Raw genomic sequence first — 19,884 nt, 5'->3', positions numbered from 1 at the left:
GTGTGTATTTATATATGCAAAATAATTATACACAGTACACACACATATATTATGTAAACACAAACTTTTATTTTGGATGCGATTAATTGCTTCACGGCACTATTTTTTTCTGCAAAACTTTTACTAAAAGCCCAACTTTCCAGTGGTGAATTCCCGCATTAAGTGACGCTCAACTGTGTTTTCTCTTTCTCTCTCTCTCTCTCTCTCTCTCTCTCTCTCTCTCTCTCTCTCTCTCTCTCTCTCTCTCTTTCTCAGAACCTGAACCAGAATCCTCGCACCCTTCTTCCCAAGTTCTTCGGTTTGTACTGCGTTCAGTCCGGCGGGAAGAACATCCGTATCGTGGTGATGAATAACGTCCTGCCCCGCGCCATCCGCATGCACCTCAAGTTCGACCTGAAGGGCTCCACCTGCAAGCGCAGAGCATCCAAGAAAGAGCGTGAGAAGTCCCGGCCCACGTTTAAAGACCTGGACTTCATGCAGGACGTTCCAGACGGACTCCTGTTAGATGTGGACACGTACAACGCCCTGGTCAAAACACTCCAGAGAGACTGTCTGGTGAGTGTGTGTGTGTGTGTGTGTTTGTGTGTGTGTGTGGATGCGCTCGGTTTAGTGCAGGACAGTGTTATGATGATGTGCAGTGTTGGGGAAAGTTACTTTGAAAAGTAATGCATTACAATAGTGTGTTATGGTCCTTGCACACTGAGTCCAAAATTTTCGCACAGTAAAAAATAAATTCAACCTCACATTGTGTCAATCACGTTTACAGTTTAGTGTACAGTAGAGGTAGAGTACAGTAGATGTAGAGTACAGTAGTGTACAGTAGAGGCTCAAGCAAACCTTTCAGCTTCTGCTGTTCTGGATAACACAAGAATAGATGCAGGAGAAGAAAGACTTGCACTTACTTTACCAATAAAAAAAAAAAAAAAATCTATAGTAATTTTTGTTATGGTTTAACTGAATCATTAAAGGTCAGAAGCAAGTACTTTGGTCAATAAAGTGAGATTTAATACATAAAAATGTATGTTTTATTTAACATATTAAGTTATTGGAGGTTTGCATAGTATTCTGATTCGGCATTTCATTGATTTAATTCATTTTGAGAAATATTGAATCGTTTTTTTTTTTTTGTGCAAGTGAGATGAGTAAATGCACACTCACATTTAGTCTAAAACTACAATAACCCTCATGTTTACACACACACACACACTCACACACACACACACACAACGCCTCTGTACTTCGATTTGTCTCAACATGCGGACAGGAGAGCTGTCAGTCAATACATAGGAAAACAAAGTAGTTGCGTGACTTATTTGAGTAATTCAGATATTTCGTTGTAAATTTTAAAAGTAATGCGTTACTTTAGATAGATGGATAGATAGATCTTTAGTAGTCATTGTTAAAAGAAACAATGAAACGCTTTTAGCAGTTCTTCAGATTTAGCAGGATAACTATAAACGATGTAAACAGTGTGTATACTGAACAATTGAAAAAGATAAACACAATGTAAATGAGAATAGATAAATATATCCAAACAAATAAACAAACAAAGACATAATATAGAATGCAAAATAAGATATAACTACAAAGATAGACACAATGGACATAAACATTGAGGTAGTCCAAAATGAATGATATTTGAATGATATGATGTTATTGCACTTCTTTACTAGTTACTTGAATAAGTAATCTGATTACGTAACTCGAGTTACTTGTAATGAGTTGCCGCCAACACTGCTGATGTGTGTGTGCAGGTGTTGGAGAGCTTTAAGATCATGGACTACAGCTTGCTGTTGGGGGTTCATAACCTGGACCAGGCGGAGCGTGAGCATCAGATGGAGGGATCTCAGAGCAGCGACGAGAAGAGACCGGCCGCTCAGAGAGCGCTTTACTCCACCGCCATGGAGTCCATTCAGGGAGGAGCCGCGTGCGGAGACTCCATCGACACCGAGGACACGTATGTGTTGTGTTTTAGGAAGGATTAGTGGTGTAACGGGACACAGAAGGCAGGGTTCGATACGTACCTCTGTTTTAGGGTCATGGTTCGATATGAGTTCGGTACAACAGGAAAAAGCAACGAATCACCAATGCTAGGATTATCTAAACCACCAGGGGGACCCCGAGCTCTCAGAGATGATTTAAAGGGGTGGTATAATGCCCTTTTTACAAGATGTAAAATAAGTCTCTGATGTCCCCAGAGTGTGTGTGTGAAGTTTTAGCTCAAAATACCCCACAGATATTTTTATATTGCATGTTAAAATTGTTAATTTTTGAGGGTGAGCAAAAACGCACCGTTTTTGTGTCTGTCCCTTTAAATGCAAATGAGCTGCTGCTCCCGGCACAGGGGGCGGAGCTTCAAGAGCTCGTGTCCTTTTACCTCACACACACATGCACTGAACATTTCAAAACCTTTTAGCCTTTTATGTTCAAACCGGAGTCAGAAAGATGGAGAGACTCGAGAAGAAGTGACAACATGTAGACAACATATCTGAATGGTTAATTGATGAATTTATGCAGAATTTATTTTATCTTCTAGTCATTGTTTAGCATATTCTGTCTTGATAATCTATAAACCGTGTTCCGGGGGCGGGGTTTATGTAAATTCTAGGGTTGGTGATGTCACTAACCCGGGAGGAATGTGGTGTAGTCTCTACCAGCCGTTTGTTGTAGTCCTTAAAAAGTGATTTCTTTAAAAGCAAATATCTCCCTTTGCTTTGAACTTTGAGCGTCATAACTTTGCAGATGTTGTTTATGCTCAAACAGCAACATTACACACTAACTAAAGTTAGAAAAGTCAAACGATAATCAACCACCCCTTTAAAGACTAGCAGGGTTTGAAATTAACTTTTTTACTCACTGGGCCAATTTAGATACTAAATTTTTAAATTACCGGCCATTCAGAACTTCTACTAGTCAAAATAAATAAATAAACCAGATTAACTATGTTAATATATATATATATATATGTCTGTGTCATTAAAGGGATACTTCACCGATTAGCATTCAGCTTTGTATCAGTAGAAACCCGGTAGTATTTTGGAGTGACCGTGCTTCCCTCCCTCATGTCCCCCTGAGACGAGAGATTTCTGTATTGTGTGTCTGGAAAAAACCCTCAGATGACGCAAAAATCTTCATTTATCGTCATCAGAGGCTCTTTTGTCCAGAGGCGAGAGACTCCAGCCAGTAGGAGGAGCTCGTCCCGCATGTGTTCAACCCGCCCATAGGGGGATCTCACCATAAAACACCGTCTCTTCAGTTTCCAGTCGACTAGTAGCCTAGCTGTATCATTTCTCCCGATACTGCCCTCTGTAACCGGTAGGCGTGGCTTGGGAGTGTCCTCGTAGGGCAGCGAAGCAAGTGCATTCTGGGAGTTGTAGTCTTTCATCCACATGAGCCAAAAATACATTTTCTGGCTTTTCTCAGTCTAGAAGGCACCAACTTCTACAACAATTTCACATTTCTACTACATAAATGACCCAATTTAAATACACATTCATCTTTCCAGTGGTGAAATACCCCTTTAATGCTAAACAACAAAAGAAAACGAGAGAATCATTCACTGCTCTTCGCTGAATAACTTTAGTAACTTTAATAAGAATCAATGTATATATAATTTATACAGTGAAGAGTTATTTTTACATTTGATTACTTCATTATATTTCAAAAAAAATTGTATCTTTTTCTATTGTATTTGTCATATTGTTTGTAATTAGATTTTGTATGTTATTACTGACTGTTTCAACTCACTGTTGTTTGTTGACAGTGAAACTGCTCTGAAAGAACAGATTATGGGGTTCGGGGTCTTATGAGGTTTTTATGAACCCTTACAAAGTTTTGTTTATGGCCTCTAGAAGTCTAGGACCGGCACTGATCACAGAAATATCGTCACCTTGATATGTTTGATGAAGTTTTGGGCAAATGATACGCCACAGTCCTTTTTCTCTGTTCTCTCTCGTCATGTAGCACCGATTTCAAAAGTGTTTTTCCATTTCTACTGCACAGACAACCATGTTTTATTAAAAACCCATCTTTGCCAGGTGTGAACTCCCCTTTTAGGATGCTTTGAATTCTGTTTTAGAGCTGTTTAATTTCAGATCACTAGTTGGATTTGATAAAACCACACATACTGATATTCTCTCTCTCTCTCTCTCTCTCTCTCTCTCTCTCTCTCTCTCTCTCTCTCTCTCTCTCTCTCTCTCTCTCTCTCTCTCTCTCTCTCTAGAATGGGTGGGATCCCTGCAGTCAGTGGTAAAGGAGAGAGGCTCCTGCTCTTCATAGGCATCATAGACATCCTGCAGTCCTACAGGTGACACACTGACACACTTATTACAATATTCTACAATGCATTTTTTTCTAGCGCTGGGCAACGATTAATCGTATCCAAAATAAAAGTTTGTGTTCACATAATAGATGTGTGTGCACTGTGTATAATTATTTTGTTTATATAAATACACACACATGCATGTATATATTTAAAGAAATATTTGCATGTATATACTGTAATATATATTTATACATCATTTATATTATATATAAATATAAATATTTGAAATATAAATTAAACATTTATTAAACTTTTATTTTGGATGCGATTAATCGCGATTAATCTGCTCTTTTCTCTAAAGCAGTGGATCTAAGGTCCAATAGTCAACTTATGTATTATTTATGGATATTTATCCAACCTAAATATTATGCATGATTGCAATATAAAATAGTATGACAACGTTTCTTAGTGCTGGGCAATGATTAATCGCAATTAATCGCATCCAAAATAAAAGTTTGTGTTTACATGATATATGTGTGTGTGCTGTGCATAATTCTTTTGTCTGTATAGAAATACATACATATGCATGTATATATTTAATACATATTTACATGTATATAGTGTATAAATATGTATACATAATTTATATTATATATACATATTTTAAAATTCCTAAATATATACATGCATATGTGTGTATTTATATATACAAAATAATTATGCACAGTGTACACACATATATTATGTAAACACAAACTTTTATTTTGGATGTGATTAATCGTTGCCCAGCACTGGATATAATATTTCTGGTGGATTTTCAAAGTATCATCTTAACATTAGCATTTTAGGCTAATATCGTGCATAACCCTGTTCAACGTTTTTATTGTTTTATTTTTTTTATGTTATGAATGTGATGTGAAGCTGTTTAAGGTCATGAATTTGTGCATGCAAACACATCCAGTATGTAGGAGTCTGTGGTCAAGACAGATTTTATGGGATGGTTATATGTTATATAAAAGTTATATAAGTTATATAAAAGCCAGATTTACTCAAATGCCACATTTAAAATAAGCTCTGTTCTGTAAATCACTGTAAACTCTAAATCCTGTTTTATATGATCCATGACCCAAACCCCCAATAAAAAAATACTTAATTTTAATGCCCACATTTCATAGAATAAAGCAAAGCTGTCGAGATTTGAATATATGCTCATCTTTTTTATGAGTGTTATTTTCAGGAGTGATTTAAGTGATACGAACATCAAACCTGCTTACGATTTAGATTTAACATTTTTAATTGAAATGTATTTTTGATACTTTTAAAAGTTATATTATATCATATTTAAGAGCTAGATGTAAGATTGAGATTTAATAGTTTTATATATAGTGATATTAAAAAATATTATTTGAAAATAATTATTCAAACAAGTAATTAAATAATCAATTATTTATTTATTTGCAACATTGTGGGAATATTTGTTTTAAGCTCATTAGGCCTTTATTTATTTATTTATTTGTGTTTTATGATGCAGGTGCCCTGTAGTTAGTTGTTGTTAAATTGTTCAAAATGTTGAAATATAAATAAATATATTAAAAAATAAAAACCTGCCTACCTTTTAAGACTCTGAATTAAGTAAATCTGGCCATTAGTTTATTTTTTTATTAGCAAAATTGTGGCAATATTTTGATTGTGTATTACGTAACATACAGTATGTTGCTTGTGCCTTGTAGTTGTTATTAAAAATGATTATTGAAAATAATTAAGCAGTACTTTTTGTTTTAATTGTCTACTTTTTAAGATGCTTAATTGGTATATCTGGCCATTTATTTATTAATTAATTAATTAATTGGCATAATTGTTTTAATACATTTTTAATATTTCTTTTTTAAGTTTTTTAGCTAAATTTGCTTTTTTATTGTGTTTAATATTGCATATGGACATTTATATTGCATATAATTTAATTTGTTTATTTTTTCATTATTTAATTTTATGCTTTTTAAATTGCATATGTTGTTTTGGGGTTAAACATGTTCTCATCTGCCTCCATTAGTGTGTGTTTGTGCTGTTTTGCTGAGTCATGTTAGTGGATCTCATATGAACCAGCTGTTTTCCCGCTCAGCGTTATAATCTTCTCTAGCTCTGGGGTTGTTGTATGTGCTCTTATGTAAGGTTTCTGTAAGACTGCATTAAGTCACAGAATATAAACCCAGCGCTGTCCCGTCAGGATCCTCCGCAGTGCTTCAGTGAATCTGTCAGCTGATGTGTGTCTCTCGCTCCTGCAGACTCATCAAGAAGCTGGAACACACGTGGAAGGCTCTGGTCCATGATGGGGTGAGACAAAAACACTCACAAAAATCATCATTCTCCATTATAATGTGTAATAGTCCTCCTGCCATCTCCGAGCATTACAGTTTTTTCCAATTGCTAACACACAATTTTGCAAACTAGGCTGGTTTTATCAAAATACTTCACACAATTCACAAAACCACACACCCAAACTGCAAAACACTGAATATATCCTGCAGAATTAAGCACTGCAACCAAAACTATCAAAATCAGACTTTTGCACGAGATGGCACACACTTCATTCATATTGGCAGATTTTTGTCTAACCAACTACACACTGTTGTGCATAATGAAGAGCACTCTCATCTTTAGTATGCTTTGCCATAATACTAAAATAGTTCAAATTGTAGAAAATTATTCTGACTGGTCACATGCACAGAAATATTTGCAGATACACACACACACGCTGTTGAAACATTTATGTTTTTGTTTTTCACAGTGCAACATATATTTACACTGGACTGAACAGAAATATGCTCACAAAAAACAATAAACTGAAAAAGATTGAAGTGTTAACAGTTAAGCATTGATGTGTTTGGTCAGGTGACACATGTATCGGCCAATCAGATCATGGAGTGTCATTTTGAACACGCAAACATGTGACTTTATGTCAGATTGTTGTGTGTTATGCAGAGAACCGTGTTCAGTGCGTTTAAAAAGTGCCATTTTGAATTACAAAATGTGTGTAAAGCAGAAAATGTGTTTTGGAGACTTGACGAGGTTTTGCTCTGTGTGTGTCAGTGTAAATAATTGTGCTGTGCTTGTCATTTTAGTGTGTTAGCAGTTGGAAAAAACTGTAATACACATCACCTCCATCTGCTCTCAATCATTCACATCTGTACGGCACTGACAATTGACTTAAAGAGGACCTGTTATGCTTTTGTCACATGTTCATCTTTCTTTAGTGTGTAATGTTGCTGAGTTCTTCTCTATATCAGTGTCAGTGTTTCTGAACTCCTGAAACGCCTCCATTGTAGTCTTGAGTTTCTTCCGGGAACGAACACGTCACAATATTCCTCATTATAATAATTCATACGCAGAATAAAGGGGCGGGGCCTGGTTGAGTTAGTTAGTAGTGTGTTAAACCGCCGGTTATGGTAAGGGGCGGGACATTTCCCAAACACACTCAAAGCGCTCGACCAATCACAACACACTGATCCAGCCGACCAATCAGAGCACAGTGTGCTTTTCAGGAGGAGGGGCTTCATAGAGACAGAAAGTAAACAGAGCGTTACTGACAGACTGGGAAGAGAGGAGCCGCAACAATGGAGAATATGAGGAAAATAATCAACATTCAAGCAGGAAAACCTGCTCTAGTAGAGGCAAAATCAAGACTTTGTAAAAGAGCATAATAGGTCTTCTTTAATTTGTGGAAGTGAATATTGAATGTGGTGATCTCACCCTGTGTGAGCATGCGTGTGTGTGTGTGTGTGTGTGTGTGTGTGTGTGTGTGTGTGTGTGTGTGTGTGTGTGTGTGTGTGTGTTGCTGTACTGGAGATTCACTGAGACAGTGGATAGACTTTGATAAGTATCACTTGTGTTTGGTTTCGCTGTGGATCCCGCGAGTGTAATTCTGAGAGCGCGTCTCTTTCCATTCGCTCTCCAACTTCAGTTTCTCTACTTCATTTCCAGTCTGTCCTTTTCTCCCCAAATACTGCCATATGTTACTAGCAAATACAGTTTACTGTAGATAATGTGAATAAAGAAAATACTGTGTTCCTCCAGGAGGCGCTTGATGGCTCAAAAAGTTTATTTTATTCAGAATAAATTAAATGCAGTATGACAAATACTACCATGATGTATAAATATGTATAATAAATATACATTTGTGGGGTTTTTGTAAACATTTTGTTTGTTTCTTTTTTTGTTTTGATCTTTTTCAATAAGTATAATAAAATAAAAAATTGCCTAAATTGTCTTGAAAATAAAAAAAATAAGTAAAAAATGTACTTTTAGACGAAAAATCTGACTTTTAAAATTGATCTTTTCGATTTTTTAAAGGAAAATATACTAAATATAATACTACCCACCACCACACATTGTACAAGCAGATAATAAAATAAAATATCCTGATTTTGGCCTGAAGTATGACCCAGACATGTGCTTCACACTCACATATTAAAGGGTTCGTTCACCCAGAAATGAAAACTGTCAGTAATTCCTCTCCCTCATGTTGTTCAACCCCGTCAGACTCTCCTTCATCTTCAGAACACAAATGAAGATATTTCTGATTAAATCTGAGAGCTGTCTCACTCCTCCATAGGCTTCTCTGTTAGTGAAACTTGCCGGCCCAGAAAGTTAGTAAAGACAATGTTTAAAATAGTCCAAGTGACTACAGTGGCTCAACCTTCAGTTTATCAAGCGACGAGAATACTTTTAGTGTGGAAAATAACGACTTTATTCAACTCTTCATGTTCTTCTGTGTTTCTCTGAGAGAGTTCACGTAGTGTAACAGCGCAGCGCTTCTGTGTCGTACGTCAGAACGGAGGCTCACTATTGGCCAGAATCACACACATGACCAGCGTTGGCCAATAGTGAGTCTCCGTTCTGACGTACAAACGTTCTGGGATGTCAGATATCGATTACCTAGAAGCCTATGCAGGGCCGGAGTGGGGCCACTTTTCAGCCCGGGAGTTTCAGGCCCAAGACCGGCCCACTTTTTCCATGGTGGAATTCCAAATTAGCACTTTTTCCAAATTGGATAAATGAAGCAACAGTTCAGCTCTTACTATTGTGTAGTTTGTATTAATACCATGGTGCAACAAAAAATGTAAAGGTTAAATAATAATTCACTTAGACTTTATAAGAAGCAATTGCGACTTTATTTCACACAATTCTGACTTTATATCTCGCAATTCTGACTTTATATCTCGCAATTCTGACTTTATAACACGAAATTGCGACTTTATTTCACGCAATTGCGACTTTATTTCACGCAATTCTGACTTTATATCTCGCAATTCTGACTTTATATCTCGCAATTCTGACTTTATATCTCGCAATTCTGACTTTATAACACGAAATTGCGACTTTATTTCACGCAATTCTGACTTTATATCTCGCAATTCTGACTTTATTTCTCAGAACTTTATAAAGTCAGAATTGCGTGTAAACTCGCAATTGTGAGATAAAAAGTCGCAATTATCTTTTAAAATGTTTTATTCTGTGGCGGAAACAAGCTTCCATACCTCCTGGCCTCTTCCTCCCATCCATCCTCCCTGACGCGTACCGTTACGGTATAGGGCCGGCCCAGCTATCGGTAGGCGCCGCGGCCGCGGTAGTCTACCTGAGAAAACGTTTTGGAAAAGACGGGCTATGGACCCAACCAACTCTATGGGAGGGGATGGGAGAACTCCCTCACATGGTACAACCCATGCAGAGGCTGCGCTGCGGTGTCAGAATGCGGAACGTGTAATGTAGCCTACTGTAACTAACGTGACAAATGTGAAGGAAAAAAAAAACATTCCTCGACCGGCCCAAAAGTGAAGCGGCCCACCGGGAATTCTCCCGATTCTCCCGATTACCCACCCCGGGCCTGAGCCTATGGAGAAGTGAGACAGCTCTCAGATTTCATCAGAAATATTTTTATTTGTGTTCTGAAGATGAACGAGAGTCTGACAGGGTTGAACAACATGAGGGCGAGTAATTACTGACAGAGTTTTCATTTCTGGGGGAACGAACCCTTTAAATCTCCTCAACCACTACTCACAAATGACTGTGATTGTTCAGTCGTCACCAGCGCAGATTTGCCTCTTCTGTAATGACACTGAGAAGCTTTAATCGACATTGGATTAAATAAAAAAGAGATTTGCTATTTTTTAACCCCACTTTGGCTGATCGTCTGAATGTCTCTCATCTGTGTCTCACAGGACACCGTCTCCGTCCACCGGCCCAACTTCTACGCGGACCGTTTCTTCAGGTTCATGAGCAGCAGTGTGTTCAAGAAGAGCACTTGTGAGTACTGACTGATAGAATTACTATAAAGTTCACCGAGCTAATTCAGTTTAAATAAGGAGACACTTAATATGACGTGTAATGCAGTGAGTGTGTGTTTCTCCAGCGCTGAAGGCTTCTCCAGCTAAGAAGGGTCGTGTGGCCCTCAACGTGCCCAAGTTCAGCGGCCCCGGGTCCGCCTGGTCGGCCAGTCAGTTCCCATCAGAACGAGACCAGAACATCTATGATCTGAGAGGAGCGCGCAGCTTCCCCGTGCTGGAGAACGACGGTACTTTGCAATATAAAAAATAAAATATTAATATAATGATTTATTTTATTTTATTCAGAATAAATTAAATGCAGTATGACAAATACTACCATGATGTATAAATATGTATAATAAATATACATTTGTGTTTTTTTTTTTTACATTTTGTTTGTTTCTTTTTTGTTTTGATCTTTTTCAATAAGTATAATAAAATAAAAAAATGCCTAAATTGTCATGAAAATAAAAAAAATAAGTAAAAAATTTACTTTTAGACGAAAAATCTGACTTTTAAAATTGGTCTTTTCGATTTTTTTAAGTAAAATATACTAAATATAATACTACCCACCACCACACATTGTACAAGCAGATAATAAAATAAAATATCCTGATTTTGGCCTTTAGTTTAGGCTCCAGTTCTCACTATTAACCATGACTTTTGCCTCAATAAACTCCTAATCACTGCTTATTAATAGTTAGTAAGGTAGTTTGGTAACACTTTATTTTACAGTGTCCTTGTTACATATGTTACATGCACTTACCATAGTAATAACAGTAAATTATGCATAATTACATGCAACTAACCCTCAACCAAACCCTAATCCTACCCTAACCCTATAGTAAGTACATGTAGTTGCTTAATATTACTCAGTACTTAAATATATAATTACACTGTAACAATGACACCTTAAAATAAAGTGTAACCAGTAGTTGTTGAGTTTAGGCATTATGTTGGATTAAGAGATGTAGAATCATGCAGAATAAGGCATTAATATGTGCTTTATAAGTACTAATAAACAGCCGATATCCTAGTAATATGCATGATAAACAAACAGTTCTTTTCTGTTCTTTCATTGTTTATGTGATAATGTGTTTTTGGCCACACTTTAGTTTAAGCTCCAGTTCTCACTATTAACTATGACTTTTGCCTCAATTAACTCCTAATCACTGCTTATTAATAGTTAGTAAGGTAGTTGATTTGAATGATTAGTTAATTTCATTTGAAAGATAGCCATCCTCTGTTTGTTCGTGTAATAGTTTGTTGTTCTGTCTTGTTTGTGTCAGGTCTGCAGTCTTGCACTCCTCCGTCGTTCGAGGAAGCGACCACAGCGTCAGTGGCCACAACTCTGTCCTCAAACACCTCCATATCTATCCCAGAACGCTCCCCGTCGGACACCACAGAACACACACGCTACAGGTCAACACCTCACCAATAATCACCTTATTTAAAGGAATACGCCGACTTTTTGGGACTTTATCTTATTCACCGTATCCCCCAGAGTTAGATAAGTCCACACACACCCTTTTCATCTCCGTGCGTGCCGTAACTCTGTCTGACACACACACCGCTAGCCTAGCTTAGCACAAAGACTGGAGGTAAACGGCTCCAGCTAGCATACTGCTCCCAATAAGTGACAAAATAACGCCAACATTTTCCTATTTACATGGTGTGATTTGTATAGTATGAAGTGCTTCGCCTTCTGAGAATATAGTTCCCAGTATGTATACGGTTAGAAGATGGCTGTGTCTCATGTGACCTTGTTATTTGTACACCCTGACTATACAAATCACAACATGTAAATAGGAAAATGTTGGCGTTATTTTGTCACTTATTGGGAGCAGTATGCTAGCTGGAGCCATTTACCTCCAGTCTTTGTGCTAAGCTAGGCTAGCGGTGTGTGCGTCAGACAGAGTTACGGCACGCACGGAGATGAGAAGGGTGTGTGTGGACTTATCTAACTCTGGGGGATACGGGGAATAAGATAAAGTCCCAAAAAGTCGGCTTGTTCCTTAAAACAGTCATGAGATGAGAACATGAGGACACATACGAGCTCTTCAGAGAAGAAACAACTAACACTGAAGCTTTATCTACAAAGTTAAAATGCATGATAATTAGGGTTGTGCAAATATTAATCTCATCCATAATAAAAGTTTGCGTTTACATAATATACAGTCAAACCAAAAATTATTCAGACACCAGAAATAATTTTTGATATTTCTTTACTAGTGGGTGCAGGACTCTATAGTTCATTTAAGTAAGTGAGGAGTGTGAAGAAGTGTGTTTCGCTCAAAATATTTATATTTATATATAATCTAAATTATATTTAAATATATATATACATGCAAATATTACTTAAATATATACATGCATGTGTGTGTATTTATATATAAAATAATTTGACACAGCACACACACATATATTATGTAAACACAAACTTTTATTTTGGATGCGATTAATCGCGATTAATTGTTGCGCGGCCATAATTATAATATTATTATATTATAATAATTGCCGATTTCTTGTTACATCCAATATTGGTTGTTTGTTATGTTTTTTAATGCATTATACTTTCAAAAGGTGTGACAATGTACAGATAAGTATTATAATGTATCAGAACTGTGGTTGAATACAATGCATTATAAGGTGCATAATTAATGCATTAAAAATACTTTAGTAAAGTGTTGCAGGCCTGTGTTGCTCTGACCGCATGCATTTGAATATGTTTTGTTCTCTGTTGTCTTGACAGAAGACACACACTGTCTCTGAAAGATGGCGAGGGAAGGTGAGCTTCATTTGCATTACTGTATGTGTGTGTGTGTCGTGGGCGTCTGGTTTAATCTGTGTGTTCCCGCAGGACTCATGAAGTGGTGGACGTGCACGAGGAAGAACAGCAGACCATCACTGTGCAGGTGGAGGTGAAGAGAGAGAGAGAAGAGGAGGAGGAGGAGGAGCCTGACGTCTCTCTGACACAGTATGTGTGAGCATGACCTCATTACTTCACTAAACACACAGATCACACAGATCACAGATCAGCGTGAGAGAGCAATAATCCCATAAAAAATGCTGGTCGATGTGGAAAGTTCTGCGGCTGATCTGCCGACAGTGAGCAAGTAAAAAACAGTAAAAATTATTTGTAAAGTTATTTGATTCAGAGTGGATTGATACACAGGAAGTTCATGAACCGAAAAGTTGTGTAGCTTGAATGCAATGTACTGTAAGACGCTTTGGATAAAGGCATCTGACAAATGCATATGTGTGTGTGTGTGTGTGTGTGTGTGTGTGTGTGTGTGTGTGTGTGTGTGAGTGAGTGTGTGAGTGAGTGTGTGAGTGAGTGTTTGTTTGTTTGTGTGCATGCGTGATTTGTGCGTGCGTGCGTGTGAGTGTTTTTGTGCATGCGTGTGTGTGTGTGTGTGTGTGTGTGTGTGTGTGTATGTGTGTGTGTGTGTGTGTGAGTGAGTGAGTGTTTGTTTGTTTGTTTGTTTGTGTGCATGCGTGAGTGCACGTGCGTGCGTGTGTGTTTGAGTGAGTGTGTGTGAGAGTGTGTGTGTGCGTCTTTTAAAAAAAAAATTGAGTGAGTGAGTGAGTGTTTGTTTGTTTGTTTGTGTGCATGCGTGTATGTGTGCGTGTGAGTGTGTGCGTGTGTGAGTGTGTGTGAGTGTGTGAGTGTGTGAGTGTGTGTGAGTGTGTGCGTGTGTGTGCGTGTGCGTGTGCGTGTGTATGTGTGTGTGTGTGTGTGTGTGTGTGTGTGTGTGTGTGTGTGTGTGTGTGTGTGTGTGTGTGTGTGTGTGAGAGGGTGATCATCCTCTCAGGATTTATTTTGGGAAAATGACCAGATGTACATTATCCTTTACCAAGTCCTGACTGCATCCTAATTCACATAATATTCATACACAGTGTGAAAGATTAAGATTAGTGCATCTAAAATCATCCACTGTAAACAGTGCCAAAGGATTGTGTTATTTCTGGTGAATTTATGAAAGATGCATCTGATATTACCCAGAACCCCTGAGCTCAGAAGAGGTGTGTATCATGTGATGAAGATCCAGGTGTAGGATTTACTGTGTGTTCACACACACACACACACACACACACTCTCACACTCTCTCACACACACACACACACACACACTGTCTCCTGCTCGTGTTAAACACTCAAACACTCGCTCTCAGTGATGTCCAGAGGGGATTTTTGTTTTTATGACCCTACAAACTCGATTAAACGATCAAAATATGAGTAAAATATATTTTACATTATGAATAAATATAAATAAATACATAAATGAATTTAAATATTTTAATTATGAAAGAAAAACAAAACACTAAACTTGGTTACGGTATTTATCTGACCAAACTACAGCTTCATGTTTTATTTTACTATGCAAAAATAAGCAAACATAATCAGTTATTAATATTCCGCTGGTTCTCTCATGTTTTTGCACGTGATGTTCATAATCTCTTTGTATGACAGCCTGGACAAAAATTATGTCACACAATTTATAAATTTTCCTCACTTTTGACCACTACTGTATATATGTGGTAGATAACGGTTGCTAGGGCGTTTTGGGTGGTTGCTAGGTGGTTTCTTACTGTCTGAAGTTGAAGTAGTTTGATTTGCTGGTTATTTAAGCCAGGGATTCACAAACTTTTTGTCAAACAAACTCCTTAGAGCCTTTTTTTTTTTTTTTTTTTTACAATACATTCACATGGACACAGTTCTCGATTAATAGTCAGGTAAATAAAATAAAATATATTTAAAAAAATATTAATAAAACATTTGTTTTAGCAAGCAATAACAACACTGGTGGATAAAATGGATACAATCTTACATTTAGAGCTGTCAAATCAATTAATCACACTGTATGTATGCATACAGTACAGGCCAAAAGTTTGGACACATTACTATTTTTAATGTTTTTGAAAGAAGTTTCTTCTGCTCATCAAGCCTACATTTATTTGATCAAAAATACAGAAAAAAAAAATTATATTGTGATATATTATTACAATTTAAAATAATTGGATTTCAAATTATTATACTTTAAAATATCGTTTATTTCTGTGATGCAAAGCTGAATTTTCAGGATCATTACTCCAGTCTATCAAATGATCCTTTAGAAATCATTCTAATATGATGATTCATTATCAAAGTTGGAAACAGTTCTGCTGCTTAATATTTTTTCATAACCTGTGATACTTTTTTAGGATACTTGATGAATAAAAAAAAGAAAAAGAAAAAAGAAAAGAAAAAAAAATAAGCAAATGTTTTCAAGATAGAAATCTTTTATAACAACAATATACACTACTGGTCAGTAATTTGGGGTCAGTAATTTTTTTCTTTATTTTTTTTTAAATAAATAATTTTATTCAGCAAGGATGTGTTAAATTGATAAAAAGTGATAATAAAGAAGATTTATATAAAAAAAAATAAAAAAAAATTTGAATAAATGCAGTTCTTTTTAACCTTTTATTCATCAAATATATTAGGCAGCAGAACTGTTTCCAACACTCATAATAAATCAGAATATTAGAATGATTTCTAAAGGATCATGTGATTGACTGGATGTCACATGTGACACTGAAGACTGGAGTAATGATCCTGAAAATTCAGCTTTGCATCACCGAAATAAATGATAATTTAAAGTATAATAAATTGAAAACCAATTATTTTAAATTGTAATAATATATCACAATATTCAATTTTTTTCTGAATTTTTGATCAAATAAATGCAGGCTTGATGAGCAGAAGAAACTTCTTTCAAAAACATTAAAAATAGTAATGTGTCCAAACTTTTGGCCTGTACTGTATGTATAGATATATAGATATATATACTGTATGTGTGTGTGTATATATATATATATATATATATATATATATATATATATACAAACTTTTATGTTAGATGAGATTAATCGATTTGACAGCACTAAATAAAATATCTTAAATATTAAAATCTTGAAATTGATATAGTGAAAGTTACTAGTTATTCTCAGCAAAAATATATTAAAATTATAGAACCTGCTCTTAGTGAGTGCAGTCTCTGTCTTTGTAATATTAATATTTCATCCATTTTTTAATGAATTGTTAGCTTTTCACCAAAACTATTTTACATTTCACACCTATTATGCAAAGAATTGATTCTCAATCATTTTTGACCGTATTTGCGCTCATGTGTTTTCTTCAGTGCAGCACAGGAGATGGAGGACACTCCTGATGACCTCGTCCCAGAAACACCTGTTTCCCAGCAAACACTTCCAGGTGACACAGCAGATCCCCCGGAAACAGCTCCTCTTCCAGACACCGGGACGCTCAAAACATCTCGGGCCCCTGATCCAGCAGAACACACTGATCCAGCAGAACACACTGATCCAGCAGAACACACCCCTGATCCGCCCGGTCCCAGCCCGAACACACTGCGTCCCGACGGGGACAGACTCACCGAGACCCAGAGCCGGGAGTCGCTGGATGAAGAGGTCGCAGCAACCACTGACATCTACTTTGTAAGTGTGACATTAAAGGGGTGGTATAATGCCCTTTTCATAAGATGTAAAATAAGTCTCTGATGAGTGTGTGTGTGAAGTTTTAGCTCCAAATACCCCACAGATATTTTTATATAGCATGTTAAAATTTTACATTTTTGAGGCACCGTTTATGCCTGTCCCTTTAAATGCAAATGAGCTGCTGCTCCCGGCACAGGGGGCGGAGCTTCAAGAGCTCGTGTCCTTTTACCTCACACACACATGCACTGAACATTTCAAAAACTTTTAGCCTTTTATGTTCAAACCGGAGTCAGAAAGATGGAGAGACTCGAGAAGAAGTGACAACATGTAGACAACATTTCTGAATGGTTAGTTGATGAATTTATGAAGCTTATGTGTAGTTATCTTCTAGTCACTGATTAGCATATTCTGTCTTGATAATCTATAAATCGTGTTCCGGGGGCGGGGTTTATGTAAATTCTAGGGTTGGTGATGTCACTAACCCGGGAGGAATGTGGTGTAGTCTCTACCAGCCGTTTGTTGTAGTCCTTAAAAAGTGATTTCTTTAAAAGCAAATATCTCCCTTTGCTTTGAACTTTGAGCGTTGTAACTTTGCAGATGTTGTTTATGATCAAACAGCAACATTACACACTAACTAAAGTTAGAAAAGTCAAATCATAATCAACCACACCTTTAAGTTCAGTTCAGTTTATTTCTAAAGCACATTTAATGACAGCAACACGGCTGACCAAAGTGCTGTACGATACGAAATAAAAAAGACCATAAGATAACAGATAAAAGGAAACCGAGAAGAACAAAACAAGACATTACAATCAGGGTTTGAAATTTACTTTTTCACTCGCCGGCCAATTTGGCTACAAAAATTAAGTTGCCGGCCATTCAGAACTTCTACTAGCCAAAAACAAATAATTAAACCAGATCAACTACGGCACAGCTTGTATATATTATAAAAATTGGATTTCATACATTCGTTTCTTATTCAAACAAAGTCCAGTCATCCAGCATCTCCTCTTTCATCCTCATGCTTTTCAACAAAAAATGTATTTTAGGTGTACAGATCAATACAAAGAAGATAAAAAAAATGTAGGATGTTGGAAAATAATGTATTTCCTGTTAACCAAATGCTTTTTAATCTTCGCTATTGCTTCAATGCAAATGAACAAGCGCGCCGTTATTTGTTGCGTTCTGATGAGTGTGTTCAAGTAAGCCCGATATGAGCAGATTCTGCACAATACACTGTATTTAATATATCATGACGACTCACGAGTATTTGTGCTTAATCTGCGCAGATTTGACTTACACGAATTTCCCCAGCAAAGCGAGTAAATATAATAAGTAACACCAAATTGGCTCGTGATTTAACAGTGTTAACCGCCACTGTTGATTTTTACACGCATTTGGCGAGTTGGCGGGTGTTAATTTCAAACCCCTGATTACAATGTATTGAAAGCCAATGAAAGAGATCTGTTTTAAGACTAGATCTGAAAGCAGACAAAGTAGTAGCAGCCCTAATGTAGTTCCATGAAGTGGATTTACTCTTTCCAAACTAAGCCATTAACACATTACTTAAATGATGATGTGTTTGAGAACTTAATCAGATGTTGCTTTGGTGGCGATCAGCTGAAATAGCTGGATCTCCCACCGGATTTACTGTCATTTTAACATCATTTCATGTTGAGCTTATGATTACTTATGTTACGTACAGGCAGGGCCTAAAACTAAAAAACAGCCAGTTATTACACCAACATTTTAGATACCAGTGATTCCAATTTCGATAACACAGCTAAAGCACTGACATAAATAAAGTTAATTTACTGACATTGAATAAAGTCATCAAATGCAAAATAACACTGGATAGTCATCAATGTATGAATCAAAGTTTCAAAAGTTAAAAAAAAAAGATTTTTTTTGTTTGTTTGATTATCATTAATGACTTTTAATGACTTAAAGTTTATTAGGCTACTGTCACTTTAAGACCCATTGCACGGATCCAATATACTGATATACATGTGTTTTCTTTCTGGACTTTTTACGTTTTCTCAAGTCATAACCGACTATTTTTACTAGGATATTCACATTTTCTGACATAATTTTGTGTGAATTTGTCCGTTCAAGTGCAAGAAGGCATGAAAGAGAGCTCAATTCAGTATTCGTACAGTTTGGAGGTGTGCACACTCAAAAACTTCTATTTAAAACTTCTAGAAAAATGTCTATTTTTCATATATGTTTTTTTTTTTTTGTACTTATTAATCAAATAAATCTATTTTATTTTATTTCAACTTTATGTCAATAATTTTTTAAATAATTTTAGTTTTAGTTAGCAATAACAACTGGTGGATAATCTTACATTTAGAGCTGTCAAATCGATTAATAACGATTAAACGCATCTTACATAAAAGTTTGTAAATATATAATATGTATGTATGTGTGTATATATATATATATATATATATATATATATATACACACACACACACACACATATATATATTTACAAACTTTTATGTAAGATGCGTTTAATCGTTATTAATCGATTTGACAGCTCTAAATAAAATATCTTAACTATTGAAATCTTGAAATTTATACAGCCAAAGTTACTAGTTATTTTCAGCAAAAATATAATATCATATGAATATAATATTTAAAATGATAGAACCTGCTCTGAGTGAGTGCAGTCTCAGTGAAATGATTTATAAAAATCGATTATTTTAGTAATATTATTATTTCATCCAATAATCACAACTACAGAATATCTAGGAAATGCATTGGTCGAAAGGATTGGAAACCTGTATCAATATCA

General features: G+C 36.2%; 1 protein-coding gene across 2 annotated transcripts in view; it reads left to right on the top strand.

Annotated features, from left to right (window-relative positions):
* pip5k1cb (phosphatidylinositol-4-phosphate 5-kinase, type I, gamma b) overlaps positions 1-19,884 on the top strand; it is a 65,162-nt gene that overhangs the window by 37,747 nt on the left and 7,531 nt on the right. For both annotated transcript variants that reach the window (XM_079876888.1, XM_079876889.1), the window contains exons 7-16: positions 256-555; positions 1,755-1,957; positions 4,223-4,306; positions 6,547-6,595; positions 10,480-10,564; positions 10,671-10,832; positions 11,874-12,006; positions 13,337-13,372; positions 13,445-13,561; positions 16,769-17,084. In XM_079876888.1, the coding sequence (XP_079733014.1) occupies positions 256-555; positions 1,755-1,957; positions 4,223-4,306; positions 6,547-6,595; positions 10,480-10,564; positions 10,671-10,832; positions 11,874-12,006; positions 13,337-13,372; positions 13,445-13,561; positions 16,769-17,084 (1,485 nt within the window). The remainder of the gene's footprint in view (positions 1-255; positions 556-1,754; positions 1,958-4,222; positions 4,307-6,546; positions 6,596-10,479; positions 10,565-10,670; positions 10,833-11,873; positions 12,007-13,336; positions 13,373-13,444; positions 13,562-16,768; positions 17,085-19,884) is intronic.

The sequence above is a fragment of the Squalius cephalus genome, assembly GCF_949319135.1.
Source record: "Squalius cephalus genome assembly, chromosome: 7".
Lineage (NCBI taxonomy): Eukaryota > Metazoa > Chordata > Actinopteri > Cypriniformes > Leuciscidae > Squalius > Squalius cephalus.
This window is presented reverse-complemented; position numbering and strand designations above follow the sequence as displayed.